This window comes from Thermobia domestica, chromosome 5, assembly GCF_964235325.1.
Source record: "Thermobia domestica chromosome 5, izTheDome1.hap1.1, whole genome shotgun sequence".
NCBI classification, from domain to species: Eukaryota; Metazoa; Arthropoda; class Insecta; order Zygentoma; family Lepismatidae; genus Thermobia; species Thermobia domestica.
The window spans coordinates 316,450,403-316,471,760 of NC_137458.1; the positions used below are offsets into that span (position 1 = coordinate 316,450,403).

A 21,358-nucleotide genomic window follows, 5' to 3' on the forward strand; every position below is an offset into this window, starting at 1 on the left:
GCACTCTACTTCACTTAATTAAATAAAAGCATGTGTTAATTTTATTGTCATTTCCTCACACACTGCTGACACTGAGAATAATAACGAATTTATTTATTTATTTATTTATTGTTTCACTATGACACAGCACCATGCTGTTTTGTTATGATCTATAAAGCACCTTTCACAATGTGATTCTCTGTGTGTGTGTCCTAATAGTATGCTTCTGAGTACGATGTCTAACATATTAATCCCGACATCTATATTGATAGTCTTTTATGGAGCTGCATAAGCAACAGATGGCCTGTTTCGAAGAAAACAAATTCGCCTATGACAGAGTAGAACATTTATCGGTAGATTAACAAAATTTACCAGCAGTGTAACACGTGTTTATCAAGAGATATCTAATGTGCTTCTCATACAATACACATATATTTAAAATATGTCAAATGCACCTCAGGTGTTTATCGTATGCACCACAGGTAGAACACGTTTTATCAGAGATACCAACAGTAAAATTTATGTTTATAAATAGATGATAATGTAAGAGTCAGATAAGTAGAAAGACAATTTTAATTTAGTTATTAACAAATACAAATTGTGATTAATATAGTAAGCTCATAAACTTCAACACCCTGGTGTTTTATTTATTAATGATATTTTGATATTGATCACTTATATTCAAATCCATCGTACTTGGAAACATAATTTGACACGAATAACACTGTTCAACAGAAGGACATGTTATATAATACGTTATTTGATCATTGTTAAGGGTGTTGATTGGGCTTTAGCATATTCTGCCATTAAGGAAAAGGTATAGTAAAATTAAATAATACTATTTACGTAAGGGTTTCAGTAAAACTTAAGGATATTTGTTATACGTAAATACGACACATTTGTACTTGATTCAACCAAAAGTTCTAATACAATTTTGCCTCGTCCGTATTGTTATGAACCTGATGTTAACAGACAGTGCAGTTGTAATATAAGTAATGGTTGGTTAACATCTCAATGTACTCCGTATCTTCCATCAGGACTTTCTCTTTTTGTGCATGAGGGAAATTTAATTTAATGGTGGCTCTCAGATCATGTACTGTAGTGTATCATAGTGTCGAAATAAGCATTTTACTGATATACAAAAGCTATTTTTAAAAATAAGGCCCGATTGTCAATAGAAACAAAACTATTAAAGATGGTGTCATACGTTTTTGGTTGTTTCATCTGTATACATTAAGCTATTTTTCTACATAGTTACCATGTTTGTTTAAACATTTATCGTAGCGTTGGACAAAATTTTGTATGGCCACATCGTAGAAATCACCGACCTGTGACCGAAGCAAACCTTGACCGTTCTTTTCACTTCATTATCGGTGTCAAACTGCTGACTGGCGAGAAACTGCCTGAGATAGATGACAATCTGTCGGCACAAGGTTTGGGCTGTACGGTGGTTGCTCCAGTAGCTTACCGGTGTGTGCTCCAGTTGTTCCCATACAAACGATGAGTTTGAGCAGCAGAATGAGGGCGTGTATTATCATACAGCAACAAAACACCAGATGATAGTATGCCGTGGGGTTTATTCCGTATAACATGTCGAAGCTTTCTTAAGGTCATGCAATACGCTGCAGAATTGATGGTTGTTCCTCGTGACATAAACTCGATCCCATTTATGGTGATCCCAGAATATGGTAGCCAAAATCTTGCCTGTAGATATTGTCTCTTTGGCTTTCACTTTGATTGGAGATGTGTGTTGCCATTCCATTGATTTACATTTCGATGGTGGAGTTATATGGAAAACCCATGTTTCGTCCCCTGTGAAAATGTGGTTCAACAGTTGATCTCCTTTCTCATTGTGTCGGGTCAAAAAGGTCAAGGTACAAGCCAGCACCGTCTTTTTCTGTTCCTCAATAAGCACTTGGGAACCCATCGCGCGCAGTTTTCGGAACTTTAAGGTTTCAGAAACGATTTTGAACAGCACCAACCGTGAAACATGTGGAAATTCAAGTGACGACGTGGAAATCGGGAAACGTTGGTTTTTCATGAATTTTTGTGCCAACTGAAAGTATCAACTCATCAACGACTACAGAAGGTAAGCTCGATCGCTGTCCATTATGAGCATATAACGACTCACCAAGGGTAGTCGTCAACCTGGTTCGATCGATGATATAAAGAACTTGAGTGGTAGTAACTGTTTTCATGTAAAAATATTTTTTATAATTATGTATATAATACTATTCTCACCTTCTCTATCAGAATTATAAAGTAGATGAACGGTTTTAAATGGTTTATTAGTTGATACACTTTTAATGTATTTGTCATTCACACTGTCGTGCACACACACCAGAATTAGGTATCCATAAACAATTACATAGCAACGAACTATCTATTACTCTCTAATATCTTACAGATAATTAAAAACCTTCTTCTTTTGTTATTATTAAATTAACATTCTATAAGGTATAGTGCTTATGTATGAGCACTTTCTACCCAAGGTACAGGTAATTATTAACCTATCCAATATTTCGTTATATAAAAATGTCGCCCGACGATGGGACTGAATATAAAAGTCATAAACGAACTTGGCTTTTATCTTCAAGAATCACTGGTCCGTTTACAATAGAAATCTTACATTACATATGTCCTTTACATTTTGATCGCCCCTCGTATATCTTCATTACATTTCATATATATATATATATATTTATAACAAATCTTTCATTTCATTACTACTTATATTTTATTACATTAATTATATTCATTTATTAAACGTCGTCGCTTAATATATAATTTTTGAAGGGTACGAAGTCAAAATCGTAAGAATCAATTACGTTTTAATACATGAGTCACCGTGATGCAGGGCGCATTATATATATTAATTATTTCAGATGATATTTCAAAATAAACATTGGATCTATAAGGCATCAGAATAATGAAGAATCTTATCCAAGATAGTCGTTGAATAATTAGCTTAAAAGAATGAATCTTATACTTAACATAATCTCTGACAATTAAGTTTTCAACACAAGTCAATCTAATATAAATAATCTTTGCTTTTGATCAATTATGAACCGAATTATAATTCCTCATATTGTCTGTATACCGAAGTTATAAGAATTGTTTTCATTATTGATATTAACACATAAACTTAAAAATAAAAATTCACAAGAATATATAACTGATATGGGTTTAACCCTAACTTCATTAACTAGAATCAATTTAAATTTGTACTAGCATATGATTCTAATAAGGTACATTGTACGGCACAATCTTGATTAGGTTCCACCATATGTTGTCCATGTATTGCATCGTGATTCTGATTTTGATACGAAGTGCCATCTCTTGAACAGCGATTATGTCTATCCACGTAATTTGTCGTATTCCTGGAATTTCGCCATATCTTTCGATTGTTTTTATGTCTACTTTGACTATATGGTCTAACATAAGGATTGCCACAATTAATTAGGTTAGGTGTATTCCCTACATAGTTCTGCCTATTTTGCTCGTTTGGATTACTAGAATTTACTCGGCTTCGGTTGTATTCCGTATCGTTCATACTACGGATATCTAGATTCCTAACAGGTACAAAATGATCTGAATTATTCTTACTTTTACTCACACCTGCTTGTTGATTCAAAGCATGGTATTGAGTTTCATAACATTGAACGAGCATTAACAAATGGTTGAAATTCATACACTGTGTAGAAAACAAGATTTGTTGTAACTTAAATGGGAGCAAATTTCGAATGGATGCTATTATTCTAGATTCCGACTGCAATGGATTAACAACTTTTAATTCGTTGTAGATATTTACAACAAACTCGACAACAGATTTGTGTAAACGAGGATTGAAATGTTGATTTCTAATCGTGGCATCTCTATTTGCAAGCAAAAAATCATTTTCATAATTGGCGATCAGCGCTGCCTTGAATTCCTCATATGTATTGATGTGATCACGTATTGCCTTAAACCATAAGGAACATGATGGGAGTAATAAATGAGGGATTAGCTTCATATATTGTGATCTATCTATACACATTATATTGCATTCGTCCTGAAATTTTTCCAGGAACGAAGTAGCATTCTCATTACATTTACCACTGAATTTACTCATGGCACGTATTTCACTCATCTTAACGCTTAACTTTACCTTCCTTTTATCGTTCCGAGTACTTATTGGGTGACAATTCCTATCCATGACGTGATGTGTTGTTGTACCGTCTCTTATCCGTCCATCAGTACTCTTCGGATGAATTTCCTCCAAAATAAGGTCCTCATCAGATGTGGGTGGAGGCGAGGTCATCTCTGGTGAATGGGGAAACTCCAAATGATCACTGACCGTATTATTGTGGTGTGCGTTGTCCTTGACCTGTAGCTTCCTCATTTCCTCCTGTAGAGTAGCTATCAGTTGTGTATTTGCACGTATGTTGTTTGAATTATTGGTGACCTGAACCTTTTGCTGACGAACAGAAGATTCCATTACTTCTAAATCCTTTTTTACACCACTGATTTCTTGTATAATGTGGTCGTGATTATCCTGACAATCCTCAGATATTCTATTTAACTTTTCCTCGAACTGTGAGGTGATGTCATCCATCGCCTGGATAATTGATTGTTTCGTTTCATCTGACTTCTGTTCCATTCGTTTACTTAATTCCTCATATCGCTTGTTGGATTCTTCAGACTTCTGTTCTATCGTCTGTTTCAATTCCTCGTATTGCTTGTTGTTTTCTTCGGACTTCTGTTCTATCTTCTGTTCTATCGTCTGCTTCAATTCCTCGTATTGCTTGTTGTTTTCTTCGGACTTCTGTTCTATCGTCTGTTTCAATTCTTCGTATTGTTTGTTGGATATATGAACCAAATTTTGTTCCAGTCGCTTCATGGCTTCCGAATCGTCTTTACGATATTGTTCTTGCCGCTGTAAGGCTAACAAGATTCGGTCTTCTAGTGTCATTCCTGGTGTTACACTATGTTCACCGTTGTCACTATCATTGGGTTCATTCTCCATAGCGTTACCGTTCATTTTTCTTATTATTATTCTACCACTTCTCAGTCTTGTGAAATTTGTATTCATTAACTTTATTACAAAAGTAAATTCACCCTTACTTTGCTTCGGGTAGTGAATTTACAAGAAATCCCGGGTGAGGTAAACCAAAATTTTTATAACGACTCACCAAGGGTAGTCGTCAACCTGGTTCGATCGATGATATAAAGAACTTGAGTGGTAGTAACTGTTTTCATGTAAAAATATTTTTTTATAATTATGTATATAATACTATTCTCACCTTCTCTATCAGAATTATAAAGTAGATGAACGGTTTTAAATGGTTTATTAGTTGATACACTTTTAATGTATTTGTCATTCACACTGTCGTGCACATACACCAGAATTAGGTATCCATAAACAATTACATAGCAACGAACTATCTATTACTCTCTAATATCTTACAGATATTAAAAACTTTCTTCTTTTGTTATTATTAAATTAACATTCTATAAGGTATAGTGCTTATGTATGAGCACTTTCTACCCAAGGTACAGGTAATTATTAACCTATCCAATATTTCGTTATAAGCATTGTCCCGCCCGTCCTTGAACGATCTTACTCATTTACGCCTCGTGGTGTCATTCGTTGCATTTGGGCCGTACACCTCACATATCTGGCGATGAATTTCCACTGCCGATACGTTCCTTGGTGTCAAAATTCGAATTACAGACCTTAATTCACACTTTGCGGGATGCTCAATTTGACGAAACATTTCAGTTGCCTACACTGACGCTAAGACTGCAACTCTTGTCACTTCATGTCCACGGCATGCGGGGAGACAGCGCGCGTGCGCATTTTAACAGAAACAATGAACCTAGCCAATAGCTGTAGTAAAAACAACGGTTGAGGATTGACTTCAGTCACAGGTCGGTGAATTTTATAACGTGAGCATACAAAAACTTGTCGAACGCTATGATAAATGTGTAAACAAACATGGTAACTATGAAAAAAATAGCTTAATGTGTCTAAAGGTAAAAATAAAAAATGTATGGCACTATCTTTACTAGTTTTGACAATCGTGCCTTATTTAAAAATAGCCCACGTATATACGTACCAATATGAGATTAAAATATTTCTGTAATCGTGTAGTGGTAGTAGGCTCCTCCGGTTTTATTTTTCTTTTAAAAATACTCGTCAAGTTTATCACCAAACGGAATATTCCACCATCCCTAGAGAGCATCGCATCGTATTAGTGAACAAAATGGCATCGTTTAGTGCGTGTCAGAAAACGGAGTTGTGTTTCTGATTTCCTACATGCAAGTGTCCTGTAATCGTATAGAGAAATCCAGACAACAATATGGACATGAACCACCTGACTTCAGTCCATTGTTCGGTGTTATAAACAACTGCTGAAATGGGCTTTGTACTAAGGCAGACGCGTATCCAGAAATTTTTGTTGGGAGTGGTCCAAAGCTTGCGGCACCAAAAGACTAAGTAATTGTTAAGTATTGTCACCTATATTCTCAGAGAAAAATTATAGATTTAGATTGTTTTTAGTATACGAAAAACAAGAACAAAAGACCAAATCTTTAGACTAGAAGTGTACATCAATAATTTCTCTGTTAACACTTTGAGTGCTGGACTCTGAAGTGCTGGCTTTCCCAAGAATGCTGGGCTTTTTTGCAGCATTTTAAAAACATATATCGCAAAATCTAGAAAAGCTAAAATAATAGATAGAACATGCACTGTTTGCAAGTTAAGAGCATGATCTTTATTCTTATATATAATATTCTGTATTCCAACCACAAAATCATTACAAATCACAAATAACGTTTACACATAGTACAAGGAAAATAAATGCGAATATGAGAATTATTATCTCAAGGTTACTTACCTGACATATTTGATATTTCCGTTGCTACATAGTCGCACAATCGTCGAATAACTCTCCTTAAAACAAATTACCATCACTGTTGCTCAATTCCGCGTATAAATTGAAATGTATTGAATCGTCCAATAGGTTCTTTCTCGCCATTTTGACATTCAAACAATAAGCACATGGGGGTTTATGAACCCTGGCGGTAACAAAATTAGGATCTTCACGCCATCTGTTGACGAAATTCGGAAATAGAAACTCCAAGGGATATTTTAAAACTGCTAATTCCTTATAATAAACGAGCAAACCCATTGAAATATGTTGGAATCACATCACGTATAAATACACAATCCACAGTCTACAAAAGATCAGCTACTCCGTAAAAATACGGAGTTAGCACTCAAAGTGTTAAATAAGTATGGTTTTATTAAGAAAGTGTATATATGTATGTCGAGTTACGAAATTCTTTAGGGGGCGTCCGGACACGGTGGATGTCGTGTGGCTGCGCCTCTGCATTAAGGGGAAAAAACAGTGTCAGAGAACCACTAAATGAAAACAATTGGAAGAAGTTCTAGAAGCTTTTTTAAAACGTAGTCCACGGAGTTTAAAAGTTTACAGTTTATTGTTTATGTGAGGTATAACAGTTTGAAAAACTCAGGCGTAATGATGGACCTCACAGGAAAGAGTTCACCATTGAAATGTTATTGCCTGTTCATGAAGAGAATGAATTCCTGATTTTTTTTTTTAATTTTGTGGCAAAGCCACTTCCATTCATCATGTAAAAGTAAATAGGCACAAGGGAAATTCTCTATACGGTGTACATATGTATGTCGGGTTACGGTGTATGAATGGAGCAGTGTCAGATTAGATGTGTGGTGTGCATTGACTCAATATGTGTTCAGACCCTTTTTCTTTGATTAGGAATATACTTGAAAATGCTGGAATAAATGCTATACCCTATACACCAGATAAACACACGTTCTATAACACCTCCTCGAACGTTATGTTTGGAATGTCATAAATTCTCTCGTTAACAGAACTTAACTGTAATGGGGAGGCCCAATTCAATGGCCTCCAAGCTCGCTTGATTTGAACTCGAAACTTTTTCTGTGGGACTGTGTGAAGACTCTTCTATACTGGGCATCAATGTAAGGGTTGGATGCTCCTCAGCAAACAGTAATCGCTGAATGTGAAATCTGTGACTCTTTAAATGTTGCAGAACACATACAGGCAACAATGGAGCTATGGGGGGCTGGGGAGCATTGTCCTCCAACTTTTTGACAAAAAATAAAAATGCTACCAATAAGATGGCCACCGTCCAAGACCTGTCAAAATTTGCGAAACTGTACGGTCCGACCGATGAAAGGGTATGTCCCACCCCTAGCAGACAATTCCTAACTCCATGCATGGAGGGTGGTTATGTACCACGTTGAAGTTACTCGAACAACCAAACTAACGCTTGTGGAGATCTGGTGAGGTGAGTAAAGTATTTGTGGTAAAACTTGATGAGTTTTTCTTTTTAAAAAATTGAAACCGGACAATCCTTTCACTATTTGTTGCCAATATATGTCAATTTCTTACGGTAGATACTTATGCGGATCCCTGCAGTGTATATGCCCTTTTAATTATTTTTATAACACTGAAAAATATAGTTGAAAAATATGCTTGAAAGTCCAATCAATATGTTTAATGTTGGCATGTGTTTAAGTGTGGAAGCCTTAGAGGTTCGATGTAAGTGTGCGGTTTGTATTTTGTGAGATTTAAGTATTTTAATATCAAGTTCACATTTATACCAAGGCATAACACAGTAGAAGTACTGCATCAAGAAGAATTTGGAGATTAGTGATGGTATCTTCGAATAATAATATTAACATGTTGCCCCTAGAATAGTAACAACTTATGCATCAATAATTAGTTTTGGTTAGTTGATTTGGAAGTTTAGTGTCCGGTTCAGCACCAAGGCTATATAAGACGTAGATCTACAGCGTTCCGTGGAATCCGAACTATACATGAGCCCCTATTGCGAATCGAACACTGGTCTTTCACGCCAGAAGTTACGAGGGAGTTCTTTGATTATTTTTTGATACGAAGACGTTAACAATGTGAAAGTATTACCATAAGGTTGCAGAATGAAGTTAAATTTACATCGAAGTTGCACCATCCGGTCGTGACGTAATGCGACGTGGTATTAGTCTACTTCTCACACACAATTGAAGGGTAAGGGGAAAAAAAGAAAGGAATGTCACAAAATTGCATTTTCGGGAAAACTGCGATTTAATATTGAAAACCGCGTAAGAAGAATAGGGTTAGTTACATCTTTTGCCCCTTTTTACATGAACATTTTTACATCTACGTATGCATGGCATATACAGCCAAATAGTATCAAGAGTCATCAACAGATAGGACGAAGCACCTGAAAAAGCACATACATGGACATTTCTTGTTTTTTCCCCTTACCCTTCAATTGTATTTATTTTTTTAAAAAAATGATTTACTACGCTACGAAACATAGCTCAGGAAGCGTCAGCGAGCGAAGGGTATTACAAGACCTCCAGGGCTATTTTTATTACATCTTTATCACAATTTACTGACCACGTGACATTGCGCCACGACCAAGTGATGCAACTTCAATGTAAATCTAACCTCACCCTAAGTTGCAGACCTGACACTGAAATACCACGCCACCTGGTAATAAGTTTTTAATATAATGTCATCTATGGAAGACATAATCCGCTTTATGCAGAGTCGTTTTGACATAAGATTAGTGACATACTAAGGGCCCGACTACTGCAGGAAACATATGTTAGTCGATATCTTTAGTATGGCACTAATCACGCGTCACAACGACTCTGCATAAGGCCCAATGTATCGATATCAAGTTTGTAGCTGCGTCATTCAGTGATGCCAACTTGTGTGAAAAATTACATTTTATGAGATTTTTTACATTACTTTTTTTGAATCGGGATAAAGGGAATTTTCGTCAAAATTGGCAGCAGATATGGGATTTTTATTTCATCGACGCCAACAAAATTCTCTATGAGCAAAAAGTAGGCTAATGACACTTGAATAAGCGTGAAATCAGAGCTAATTGTCAAATGTTCTCATTTTGGAAAGTGTGTGTTAGTGTGGAAGTAACTTATGCAGGAACTCGTGACTTTCAAAAAACAATTGTCAAAGAACGTAAATTGTGCTCTGGAGTTTTAAAATAAATAATGAAGTAAATAAAGCATCAAACAAGCAACAGTCAATTTCCAAAATGTCCCACACGAAATAACTGGAGAATGAAGTTTGTGTATTTTCATTCTACTTAGTAAAAAAATATAGCACAAAAAAGTGATGAACATACTAAATTCTGCCAATAAAATGTACTTATTTTCATTAAATTTTCAACAATTTTCTTTTAAATTAAGAATAAATACTTAATCATCAACTATTTGTTAAATTTAGAAGATCGGAATTTACGAATAATTCAGTCACTTATTGAAGAAACTAACTAACTCTATGGCCTATGGAACCCGGAGGTTCAATGCCGCATTCACAAAAGCTCTCCACTGACTTCTATCCTTAGCTAACTGCATCCAGTTTCTACTTTGTATTCCTCTTTCTGAGAGATCCATTTTAATATTGTCCTCTCATCTGCGCCTAGGTCTTCCTAACGGTCGTTTTCCAATTGGTCTTCTAGTCAAGACTTTAAAAGCGTTCCTACTTTCTTCCATTCTGGCTACATGACCTGCCCAAATGAGCCTCCTCGATTTGATGACTCTAACAATGTTTGGTAAACCGCATAAATTATGTACTTCTTCGTTATGAAGTTTCCGCCATTCCCCATTCCCGTTCCTCTTGGGTCCTAATATTCGCCTCAGCATCTTATTCCAAAATACTTTCAGTATACGTTCTTTCCCCAGAGTAAGTGACCATGTTTCGCAACCGTACAGCACAACATGCATGATTATCGTTTTATATATTTCAATCTTCAAATTCCTCGACAAATATTGAAGAAATAGTAGTTTCAATTTTAATATTTTATAAATTTTGAAACTTTTGTAATTTGTAAAGCACTTGGGAAATTTAAGAGCAAAAATGGAATTTCAGGCTTTCGAGATGGGATTTTATAAAATTCAAAGTTGGCACCACTGGCGTCAGCTCACTGGAGGCAATCATTTGAATCAGTCACAGTAAATTGAACTCACATGCTGAATGACAAAGCTCCAGTCCATATGGATGTTGTTCCGAGGCTGCAGTGCTAAACCTGGGCTATACAATGGATGTTGAATGTCCTTGAAGCCATAATCTTTCACTCCAGCCTTAGCAATAACAACTGAGTGGACTTAAACGTTGTGATGCGATATCCAAGCCCAGCCCAGTGACTGATTCAATGAAACGAACCTCTAACGAACTGAAACAGATAGACAGTTAAAACTAATACATTACTTCTTCCTGGATGCCATGAACGGCTCATCAGCAGTGACGCGATATTTCAGTGCCAGGCCGGAAGCTTTTGGGAATACCCTCGCACATAAGGCTCAGTATTGCTTACATTAAAATTGAGATTTCGCTGTATCCACACTCAGTGATTGTTGAGAAAAGTTCATAGAACATACGGTACTAACAAAAAAAAGTAAATAAATAAATAATTGGACATATTGATGCATACATCCGTACTATTCTGGAGGCCAGATACATACATTGTGCAAGGTAGTATATTATGGTAGAGTGCAATATGAATTTCATTTCTAATGCATGACTTAATCATCATACTAATATTAATTTTATTTTTAGACTCAACATTTCAGATAATTTTCTAATAAAAACAGCTTGATAAGTGCCTGCTATGAAATGCTAATAAACTAAGCTCGTCCATATTTATGTAATCCTAAAGTAATGCGTGAACAACACCCAAAATACCACAGGTCACAGAGCATGAATATGGAAATGTTTCTCTTTAGGAAAAGATAAGCCAACATTGTCTTAAGCTATATAAAGATTATAGGCTGAGCTACAGCCTAGTTCTTTTTCAAATATTCATTTTTCATGTCTTGGTTTGTGTTTTAAGCATTGCTTTCTTATTGTGCTTATTTGCTAAAGCAGTGGTTCTCAACCTAATTCCTATCACGACCCTCATTTTATCACATCCTCTTGCCAGCGATCTCTTATAATTTCTGGTTTGTAATAAGCTTGTTGTGGGATTTTTAATATACCTATTGCGGAGATCTCACGATATCCATCTATTTCTATAATAGTAGAATCCATTTCTAGTATATGGCGGATACAGTAAGTGGATTAAGCGAATGGATTAAAACCGAATTTGGTCAGTTCATTCATATTACAAATATCGAATCCGATCCGTCATACTGTTTCAAAATGGAGTCCGTTTGAACATTTTAAAAGACGACCCGCTCGGTAGAGTAATACTCCCGGAAGTACGTTTTCCGCGCGCTACTCTAGCCAGCTGTTTTACGCGCTATCCAAGCAAGTTGTTTTAAGTTGGTCACAAAATTTGTATCATGAAGTACAAGGGGAACAAAACGAGCCCTATATCATGGAGTACAAGGGCATAAGTAGTACAACTACTTATCTGCACAAAAATAAATAAATCACTTTTTTAAGTATTATTTTCATATTATTTTAATTTAATGTGTTATAAAAATGTAAAAAAAACTGTAAAAAACTTTCCTCGGGCCGGGTTTGAACTCGCGCCAAAAGAGACTTTTATTACTAGCATATAGCGTTAGCCCACGCGGCCATGTTAGGCCGACAGCAGCAAGTGTTTGATTTCTGCTATTTTAATGCAACGTGGCAAGAAGTGGATAACGCCAACCAATCAGAACTGTGTTTCTCGTTTCTACTTCCGGGAGCATTACTCTCCCGAGCTAGTCCTTTTAAAAGTTCATAACTTCCATAATTTTGGGTCATATGATAAGAAAATAAACTGATTTCTAATTTTGGATTTTAAAACTTGGGACAGTTGTTTAAAAAAGTTATTGAGTATTTTAAATGACTTGATAATGTGCGTAACGAAGATTGAACTGATCATTGCCGCACTAATGAAATCACACCATGCTCAGGTATCTCATTAGATTTCAATTTTAATTGTATTTCAATCTGCAGGTTTTGTTCCACTTGTGTTTTTCTTGTATTTCAATATTATTCTCATTACTTCTATATCGTACCTCTTTCATTTAAATTGATATTTAAGCAACTCTGCATCTGTTGAAAATGTTTAGTAACCCTATTTTTTATTGTTCTTAATAGTATGTATAAAAATAAAAATATGCCTATCAGAACAAGATTTAAAATAATAACGGGTATTTGTTTTTAAATTCACGGATTTCATTTGGGTCTAGCATTTCTAACAGAAGTCCGATTTTCATGCGGTTTGTGGCAAATGATCAAGAATGGATGGGAGATTTATGGGACCATGTTTACTAGTTTAAATTAATCCAAGGTAATATCGACTATGCCTCAAGAAAAATTGCAAATATTCGCCAGTGTACTTTACAATTGGAATCAAGTGCGATGCGGTGTGAAGATTTGAGTTTTCTTCGTACATGAAAACCTCGCCAAGTTCAATAAGAATAAGAAACAGGAAACTGGGCCGTTGTATTGGGAATTGCGCTGTCCAATTCTGTGCTACTGTGTGAGTATAATCAGGATACACTGAGAATAGTGTACTCTTTGGAGCAGCATGAGTTTATCGTTAAAAGTGTTTGGTAAACGGAATCTGTTGTTGCTTCGAGAAGGTCGTTTAGAAACAAATTTGCCTCACGTTCTGCCCCAGATAGTAACATAATATCCCTATGGTCGCTAGTGAATAAATTAGAAGGAACAGGATCGCTTCTGACAAGCAACGTACAGAACAAGGCAGGATCAGATCAGACTCAAACTTCGCCCAGAGGACACATAATAAAAAAGAAGAAAAATGCCAAATTTTAGCTGCCCATATCGAGAAACACCGGAGATACGCTCCACAACATAACGCACCACACGACAATATGATATAAGGTAAACGTGGCAAGATACCAATTTATGTCGAAAACGGAAAGGATGGGCAGCACCAAAATGATATCAAAGATATTTGATATGCTATAACACTGACTTGGCAGCCATCTTGAAAACCGCGATCTTGGATATAGCGTAAGGTACCGTATTGAAATGAGAAGCGGGATGTGTGATATATCAATGTAAGATAAAATGCAAAAGGAAACCCAATGATGTAACCGCGAAAAACATATGTATAATGGTGTGGACGGGACGAAGTGTGGAAGACTCGGGCAAAACAAACGTGTTATCGAAGGACAGAATAATAGGACAAGACCCCCACGACAATGATAAGCGACAAGTAACTGCAACAGTGTCTGTGCATGAAAGTGCATCCGCCCTGACAGATTATGCCTTTCGAGGATATTGGGATTCCGTTTGGGACAGTGAAAACCACAGTTACAACTTGCGATACGAGCGCTCATTTGGAGACAACATAAACTACAAAGTGGAACAGTGATTCGGCAGCTCGCTCCAGAGTGTAGAAGACATCATCTTGGATTGGTGATCAAAAGCACGACCTACCTGGGATTGAATCCCACTGCTAGACAACGTTTTGTACGTTTCTTGTTGAATTTCCTTGCTGTTTCGTATAAACAAAGGATATTGCGGCCCACATATGTTTAAACAACATTATCTGAAGCAAAGTGTGTACAAATGAGAAAGCCCAGCCATGTTTTAGCTTACATTTCTTTACGAATATTTCTTTTTTTTTTTTCGCGTGGTTTGCACACTGTTTCGCGACACTCCCAGTCACAATATCAAAGAAAGGCAGCGTTCTGCATTGACTCAATGAATTTCATGAGTTATTGCAGGCTCCCACTAGAAGGCTAGTTTACCACACAATGAAACGACTCGAATTGTGTCTACTGGTTTCACTTGCACATATGGAACGAAGTGAACGTGACAGGAGGGGACGGCCAGTAGGAAGTGATAGTGTGTTCGTTCGTGATATTGAATGTGTCCGCAGTATCGTTCATCTACAAACACCAATGTAGAGCTGCAATAGCGAACCCTCTCAGTCTGGTGTTACTGATGCAAAGTGTACTTCCAAAACAAGTGTACGTCCAATCGACAGAACCAACAGTGGACGAACGACAAGCAACTGAACACATGCTGGAGATTTTGAACAACCACGATGTAAGAAAAGTGAATGTGGATGAGACTCTCGAAACCAGTAGACACAATTCGAGTCGTTTCATTGTGTGGTAAACTAGCCTTCTAGTGGGAGACTGCAACAACTCATGGAACTCATCGAGTCAATGCAGAACACTGCCTTTCCCTGATATTGTGACAGTTTAGGACCGTCGCGAAATAGTGTAGCAAACCGCGCAAAGGAAAAGAAACATTCGTAAAGAAATGTAAGCTAGAACATGGCTGGGCCTTCTTATCCGTACACACTTTGCTTCAGATAGTGTTATTTAAACAAACGTGGACCAAAATGTCCTTTCTTTACACGAAACAGCAAGAAACTTGAACAAAAACATACAAAACGTTGTCCAGGAGTGGGCTTCAATCCCAGGTTGGTCGTGCTTTTGATCATACATCCAAGATGATATTTCCTACACTCCGGAGCGAGCTGCCGAATTACTGTTCCATAAGAGATAATCCTTTGTAGTTTAGGTAGTCGCCAAACGAGCGCTCGTATCGCGGGTTGCAACTGTGGCTTCCACAGTTCCAAACCGAATCCCAATATCTTCGAAAAGCATAATCTGTCAAGGCGGATGCACTTTCATGCACAGACACTGTTGCAGTTACTTGTCGCGTATCAATGTCGTGGAGTCTTGCCCTATTATTCTGTCCTTCGATAACACGTTTGTTTTGCCCGAGTCTTCCACACTTCGTTCCGTCCACACCATTATACATATGTTTTTCGCGGTTACATCATTGGGTTTCCTTTTGCATTTTATCTTTTGATATATCATACATTCCGCTTCTCATTTCAATACGGTACCTTACGCTATATCCAAGATCGCGGTTTTCAAGATGGCTGCCAAGTCAGTGTTAGGGGGTCTATAGCATATCAAATATCTAGATATCATTTTGGTGCTGCCCATCCTTTTCGTTTTCGACATAAATGGGTATCTTGCGACGTTTACCTTATATCATATTGTCGTGTGGTGCGTTATGTTGCGGAGCATATCTCCGGTGTTTCTGGATGAGGGCAGCTAAAATTTGGCATTTTTTCTTCTTTTCTATTATGTGTCCTCTGGGCGAAGTTTGAGTCTGATCTGATCCTGCCTTGTTCTGTACGTTGCTTGTGAGTGAGACAGGGAAGCATCGGACTCTGTAGGAAGCTCTTGTGGAAAATGTAATTTATCGGCACCTTAGGTCGCCCAAGAAATATCTCCGTTGTTTGTCGCAAGAAACCGGCTGTAGCTATTCAATATGGGATTTTTGGGTGTTACCACTAACACTTAATTTGTATTCTGCAATTTCGCTTCAAAAATCCAAAACCTCATTCCAATTGCAAAATACACTGGCGAATACTTGCGGTTTTTCTTGAGGCGTGGCCAATATTACCCCGGATGAAATTAAACCAGTAAACATAGTGCCATAAATCTCCCATCCTTACTTGTTCATTTGCCACAAACCGCATGAAAATCGGACCTGAGTTAGAAATTCTAGACCCAAATGAAATCCGTGAATTTTAAAAGAATCACTCTGTATTTAAAAATATTTTCCGGTATTAGATTGTAATTTATCTCTTCCGCTTATCTTCGTGATCCCTATGAAACCCGTTCGCGACCTTCAGGTTGAGAAATCCGGTGCTAAAGAATTAGGGTACACCATAATAATAATAATAATAATAATAATAATAATAATAATAATAATAATAATAATAATAATAATAACTTTATTGTTAATGAACTGTAGCAGTCCGTTTTTGTTTTTAACAATAACACTTCAGTCGTTTGAAGTTATGAGTTTATTAATAGATAATTGGGTTCGAGTCTACTTAAAATAAAGTTTTAATTCAATCATAAGTGGTTTGAGTATTTTTTTTCCTTAAGAAGGAACAGGAGTGGCTGCAGCCAGTATGGGTTAAGAGATATAATGTAACATGAACCATAATTAACACTTCTTATTGGATATCTCGAGTCTATATAGTTTTTTTTTTTTAAAAAAAAAACAAGTATCAGTCACGTGTACACCGCGTAAAGAAGTTTGGTTTATATTGCACAATATTTTCTTATTATTGAAACCACACTTGGTAGTAGATTTCTTTCTCTTCTAGTTGTAGTAGGCAGATTATAGTGAAGATAGAATGCACATTGGGGATGCTTAAATTGAAAAAAGATAAAAGCTTCTCGCTATCTATTACCATTTATACAGGGTAAGGCACAAGGCCTTTCGTATTTGGAGAGTGCGCTGTGTGAATTGTGGTGAGGATACGTTGACGGAAAAGGTATCGGTCGATAACAGTCATTTTCAGTAGTCGAAATGGCGTGGCGCGGTGAGCATCGTGCATTTGTTGAGGCGGAGTATATTCGTAATGGTGGTTCTGATTACTATAATCAGCAGACATTTCGCGTTCGGTTCGCCCTTCATCGATATGATTCTGTTCCGGATAGAAAGATTATTCCAGTTTGGATATCAAGCTTTAGAGCAAGAGGTTGTGCACTGAGAAAAAAAAAAAAAAAACGCCTTCACTGAGAAATAAAACGGATGTCGCGTACGTAAAAACGTAGGTTACATGTGTAAATTGTATAGTTTTTGGACTTAACGTACAACAAACGTATAACTGACAAAGTATATTTTTTACGTACTTTCCGTATAAGTATTCTGAATGAATGTACTTTCCGTACGAACAAAAGAACTGCATATAGGTGGTCAGAATCTCACATACAGATGGACGTATGTAACACACGTCAGATATCCTGCAACAGAATGATGTAACATCTAAGGGCAGTACATATGTAGGATATGGATAACGTTTGCTCAGTACTGATTTCTGTAGTAAACATAAGGATTCTATATATTTGTACAATATACTGCTTGCAGATAACGGATTTTTCTCAGTGTGTTCGACTTGTTTAAATGCTAAACACTTTGGAGATTGCTGGATGGGCGCTCTCACACGCGTTAAGTTTTCCAGCACTGTTACGGGCCAAGGTCGGTCTGGAGATTTTTTTTTTTTTTTTTTTTATCAGTGCGGAAACTGTTGCTCTAAGGTCTGATGCTCAAACTTAAATAGTTTCTTTTTTTTTATCCGGAACAGAATCATGTCGGCCAAGTCCGAACCGAATGCAAAATGTCCGTTGAGTAGTAACCACAGAACCACCATTTCGATATACTCCCGCACAGCAAACGCACGATGCTCACTGCACCACCATTCCGACTACCGAAAATACCATATATATCGCTATCGATCGATATCCCCTATGCCGCCATATCCCCACCACAACGCGCACAGTACCCTCTCCAAATATGGGATCTCTTTTTGCCGTACAATATACTTTATGGCAATCAACGTTAAAACTGGAAGTAGTTGATTTGTACCTCTTCTGGTTTGAATAGACAGTTAAAAGAGATGGTACCAATTCTTAGAACGCTAAATTGATCCTAAGAAACCGCTTCTTGCTATCTTTAGTAGTTTTACTCTATTGAAACCGGGAGAGGTAGTAAATTTCTATCACTTCCAATTTTTCTTTGATATTTACGAACTCAATTTCAAATTCACAGTAGTTCAAATCATTCGTTATATTGTCTTTGACAAAATTGAAAGTTTCCGTCTAAGTATTCTGAAACGATGCCAAGTTCCATGGAAATCCAATACTCGAAAAATTAAATTTGTAACCTTAGTGCTAAAAACAAGTTCTATACAGTATCGCCGTCGACAGGGTTTTGCCTGGCAAGTTCTTCTTAGGACTAAAGTTGCAAAATTTCATATTCCGATTTCCGAATTTCAATAGTACTTGGCATCATTTCAAATTTCTGTTCTTTTTCTGGCCCAAGAAAGAGATGAATGCACGAGAACTTGGCTTTATTTTTCACATTTATGGTTTTGGTGCGATATCACTTCTTTTTGAAAAGCATTTACAATTATTTATTTATTATTTATAGTGGTAGTCAGATCATTAGTTATTAAATAGTGATAGTGACGAGTATTCAATCCTTTTTTTCCCCTTTGTTAAGTTCCAGATTTTTCTCGTTTATAGGAAGTACCTTATAAGTTTTTAATTGTTTTCAGTGACAGGAACTCAGCGATGCAACTCAATATGCAATCTTAACATACCTCCTACGTTAGAATATTATTCTCCCTGAACTGGTAATGTTAAATTTTTGTAAGTTTTATGTTTTCTTATGTGAAATACTTACTTTTGTGTTGAATTTCAAATTCTTTGTTTAGAGGAGATATCCTATTGTATGTGTTTGAATTAGTATTTCTCAGTGACTCAGGTATGAAAGTTTTCATTTTTACAGAAAACAGTACTATAAGTTTATAATCGTCTTTGCAAGTGATTTGTATGTGAAGTTAATATGAAATATTGCTCTTGTCTTTTTGATTCTTCATTTTGGAAGTTCGAGGTTTTTGGATTTTTTTCATTTTACTCATAGCTTATGTTTTTTTATTTCTACTGAACTTCAAGTTCGCACGTTTCCAAGAAGTACCCTGTAGGTTTTGATTCGTTTTCAGAAGTGACGTAACAATACGTAATTTTTCACTGTTGCCCCCAAAATTTTATCTATAAAGGAAGACATTTCGAGTTTTAGAACTCTCTCTTTTATTTGTACCACAAAACTTGCATTTGTGCCAAATTTGAAGTTTACATGTCTACAGAAATTACTAGACTTTCAATCTTGTCTTAAATGATGTGACAATATATAGGTTTTGACTTTCCCCTCTATATTTTCTCTATGGAAGGGGAAATTTTGAGTTTTCTAATTTTTCCTCTTTACTGCTACTAGGAATTCTACACTTAAGCCAAATTCAAGTTTCCATGTTTACAAGAAGTATCTTACAAGTTTTGAAATGTCAAGTTTTGATAAGTAGAAGTTTTGATATGTAATTTTGAACATGTCCCGTAACTATCCTCCCTAGAGAGAAAAAGTTTTAGTTTTCAAAATTTTTCCTCTCCTTGTTCCACAAATCCTACACTGTTCCACAAATAAATTGATATTTTTACATTCTAGTGGTGTTGAAAGCCTTTCTGATGATTGCAAAATATCTGGGCAATTTAGAGCAGCAGTTTTTCAACTATTGAGTGCTCCCATGGCGGCAAAATGTAAGAATAATTATAAATACAGAGAGATCCATGCTCATTCTGAGTTTACTTTTACCAATAAAATTAATGCCTTATTTCTTTTTCTTATTTTCGTGATTTATGTAATATTATAGTTTTATCTGTCAAATAACTAATGTCAATCCATTGTTTTTATAGAGTACTGGTGACTTGCAGCAACAGCGGGCAGTTGAGGCGAGGCGACGCGCAGTGGCAAGGCGGAGAGCTCAGCCACGAACCCTTCGGATTGGGTCACCGCCACCTGCGCGACGGAAACACATCGAAGTACAGACTGAAAAGTACCTTGAAGAAGTAAGTATTTAGTACTTCGCATTACTTCGTGTTTTATATTACTCAGAATTTAAGAGCAAAATATTTTTTCGTCTTCCACTACTGTGGAAGTAAGAGCTTCGTTGCAAATTGTCTTCTGTCTTGCATTTTGAAAGTAAGAACTTTGTAGCAAATTATCTCCTTATACTCTAAAAGTTAAATCTTTGTAGCAAATTATCTCCTGATTATTTTCTGCAAGTACATAATATGTTTGTAGTATATTATCTTCTGTCTTATATTCTGAAAGTAAGAACTTTTTAGCCAGTTATATCCTGCCGTATATTCTGAAAGTAAGACATTTTTAACAAATTACCTCCTGTCTTATATTCTGAAAGTAAGACATTTTTAACAAATTATCTCTTGTCTTATATTCTGAAAGTAAGAACTTTATAGCCACTTATTTCCTGTCTTATTTTCTGCAAGTAATAATTTTGTAGCATATTATCTTCTGTCTTATATTCTGAGAGTAAGAACTTTATAGTATATTACTTCCTGTCTCATATTCTGAAAGTAAGAACTTTATAGCCACTTATTTCCTGGCTTATTTTCTGCAAGTAATAATTTTGTAGCATATTATCTTCTGTCTTATATTCTGAGAGTAAGAACTTTATAGTATATTACTTCCTGTCTCATATTCTGAAAGTAAGAACTTTATAGCCACTTATTTCCTGGCTTATTTTCGGCAAGTAATAAGTTTGTAGCATATTATCTTCTGTCTTATATTCTGAGAGTAAGAACTTTATAGTATATTACTTCCTGTCTCATATTCTGAAAGTAAGAACTTTATAGCCACTTATTTCCTGTCTTATTTTCTGCAAGTAATAATTTTGTAGCATATTATCTTCTGTCTTATATTCTGAGAGTAAGAACTTTATAGTATATTACTTCCTGTCTCATATTCTGAAAGTAAGAACTTTATAGCCA

At 36.1% G+C, this 21,358-nt stretch overlaps 1 protein-coding gene across 1 annotated transcript in view; it reads left to right on the forward strand.

The window, feature by feature from the left end:
• The window catches only part of Rsph3 (Radial spoke head protein 3), a 349,537-nt gene that overhangs the window by 259,742 nt on the left and 68,437 nt on the right, over positions 1-21,358 (forward strand). The window contains exon 3 of the mRNA XM_081760454.1: positions 20,264-20,416. Coding sequence (XP_081616580.1) covers positions 20,264-20,416 — 153 coding nt within the window. The remainder of the gene's footprint in view (positions 1-20,263; positions 20,417-21,358) is intronic.